Source organism: Pistacia vera, unplaced genomic scaffold (assembly GCF_008641045.1).
Source record: "Pistacia vera cultivar Batoury unplaced genomic scaffold, PisVer_v2 Contig1430, whole genome shotgun sequence".
Classification (NCBI taxonomy): Eukaryota; Viridiplantae; Streptophyta; class Magnoliopsida; order Sapindales; family Anacardiaceae; genus Pistacia; species Pistacia vera.
Window position 1 is genome coordinate 1 of NW_022195501.1, and position 1,390 is coordinate 1,390.

At 38.7% G+C, this 1,390-nt stretch overlaps 1 protein-coding gene across 1 annotated transcript; it reads right to left on the minus strand.

Moving 5' to 3' along the window:
• Positions 1–6: 6 nt before the first annotated feature.
• On the minus strand, positions 7–1,385 carry LOC116123608 (taxadiene 5-alpha hydroxylase-like; the record flags this gene model as incomplete). The annotated part of the gene is made up of 4 exons (XM_031409356.1): positions 1,035–1,385; positions 444–885; positions 186–373; positions 7–105 (listed from the first exon to the last, which is right to left on the minus strand). Coding segments are annotated over exons 1-4 (1,080 nt in total), but the record flags the coding sequence as incomplete, so codon positions are not given.
• Between the last annotated feature and the right edge of the window lie 5 nt (positions 1,386–1,390).

Sequence of the window (1,390 nt, forward strand, 5' to 3'; positions counted from 1 at the left end):
ATAAGCTGGGATTGAAGCCTGTTTCTCGAACCGTGTCGGATCAAACTTTGATGGATCAGGGAAGATCTCCTCATCCATGTGTGTCAAGGATGCACCCAAAACGATCTGAAATTTCGGAAAGTACATATTAGTCCTAAATTCTTGGTATCAAAATATACGTAAGTTAATCAAATTTAGTTTCATACTTGCCATCCCTGGGGGATTGTGAATCCTTCATATTCAAAGTCTTTAAGGACTTTCTTGAAGGGGCCTAAAACAGGCGGGTACATCCTCAAAGTTTCCAATGCTACTCGCCAAGTGTACTTCATTTTGGCTAGGTCATCCCATGTGAGGTGCTCCCCTGAAGCTTTGCTCTTAGTTATCTCCTCTTGTTCTACAATCTCAACCAACAACTCAATAAGTTTGTTTGATAATTAGCATTGAAAATTAAATTATTTGCATACCTTGAACAATTGTCGCATAAACTGTAGGATTTGTGGCTAAAAGCCTGACCAAGAAGGTGATGAGAACAGAGGATGTGTCATGTCCAGCAATCATTAAAACTATGACATTGTTTACTATTTCTTCATCCGATAAAATAATTGAATTTTCGCTATTTCGGATGCTAAGCAAGCAAGTTATGAGATCTTGATGGGGAACAGCAGTTTGATGCTTCAATGCCGCCCTTCTTTCATGTATAAGATCCAAGATCATTGATCTAAATTTCGCTCTAGCTTGAAGGCCTTGACGAAAGGATGTGAAAGGTAAATTTATTGCTAATGACACCGAGCCATCAATGATTTGTCGTAGAAGCTTTATAAGGGCATCTCTGCTTGCGCCTTGTTCTATCCCAAATAGAAGAGAACTCATTATGTTGAAGGTGAGAGTCTTCATCGATGGCATCACCTATGTTGTCATAGAAAATTATTATCCAATACACATTTCATCAAAGAGAAACAGAAAAGCATACAAACTCAAAGTATATAGATTTCAGATGTTTAATGTCAAAAAAAATATTCTGCTTATGTTTTAACTATCAAAATATTTAGACTTACTGCAATGTTTTGCTTGCCATGCCAGTGTATCTCCAGGTGTTTTCTGATTTCTTCATCCATTTTCCCAACATATTGCTTCAGAACTTCAGGCTTCAGAAATGACATAAGCATTCCCCTAACACGCTTGTGGTCATCTCCATTTAACTCCAAAATGTTCCTCTCACCACAAATCATTTTGAAGGATGGTGGTTGCTGAGGGCCAAGAGTATCAGCATCACAAGTGTACACAAACTTGTTTGCAGCCTGCCCATGAAGAAATACTGCTGGGGTCCCAAAAAGACTGAGTTTATTAATGGGACCATATTGCCCAATTCTCTCGTGAAACCATTGTTCCATTGTGTCAGTGTGCATGGCGT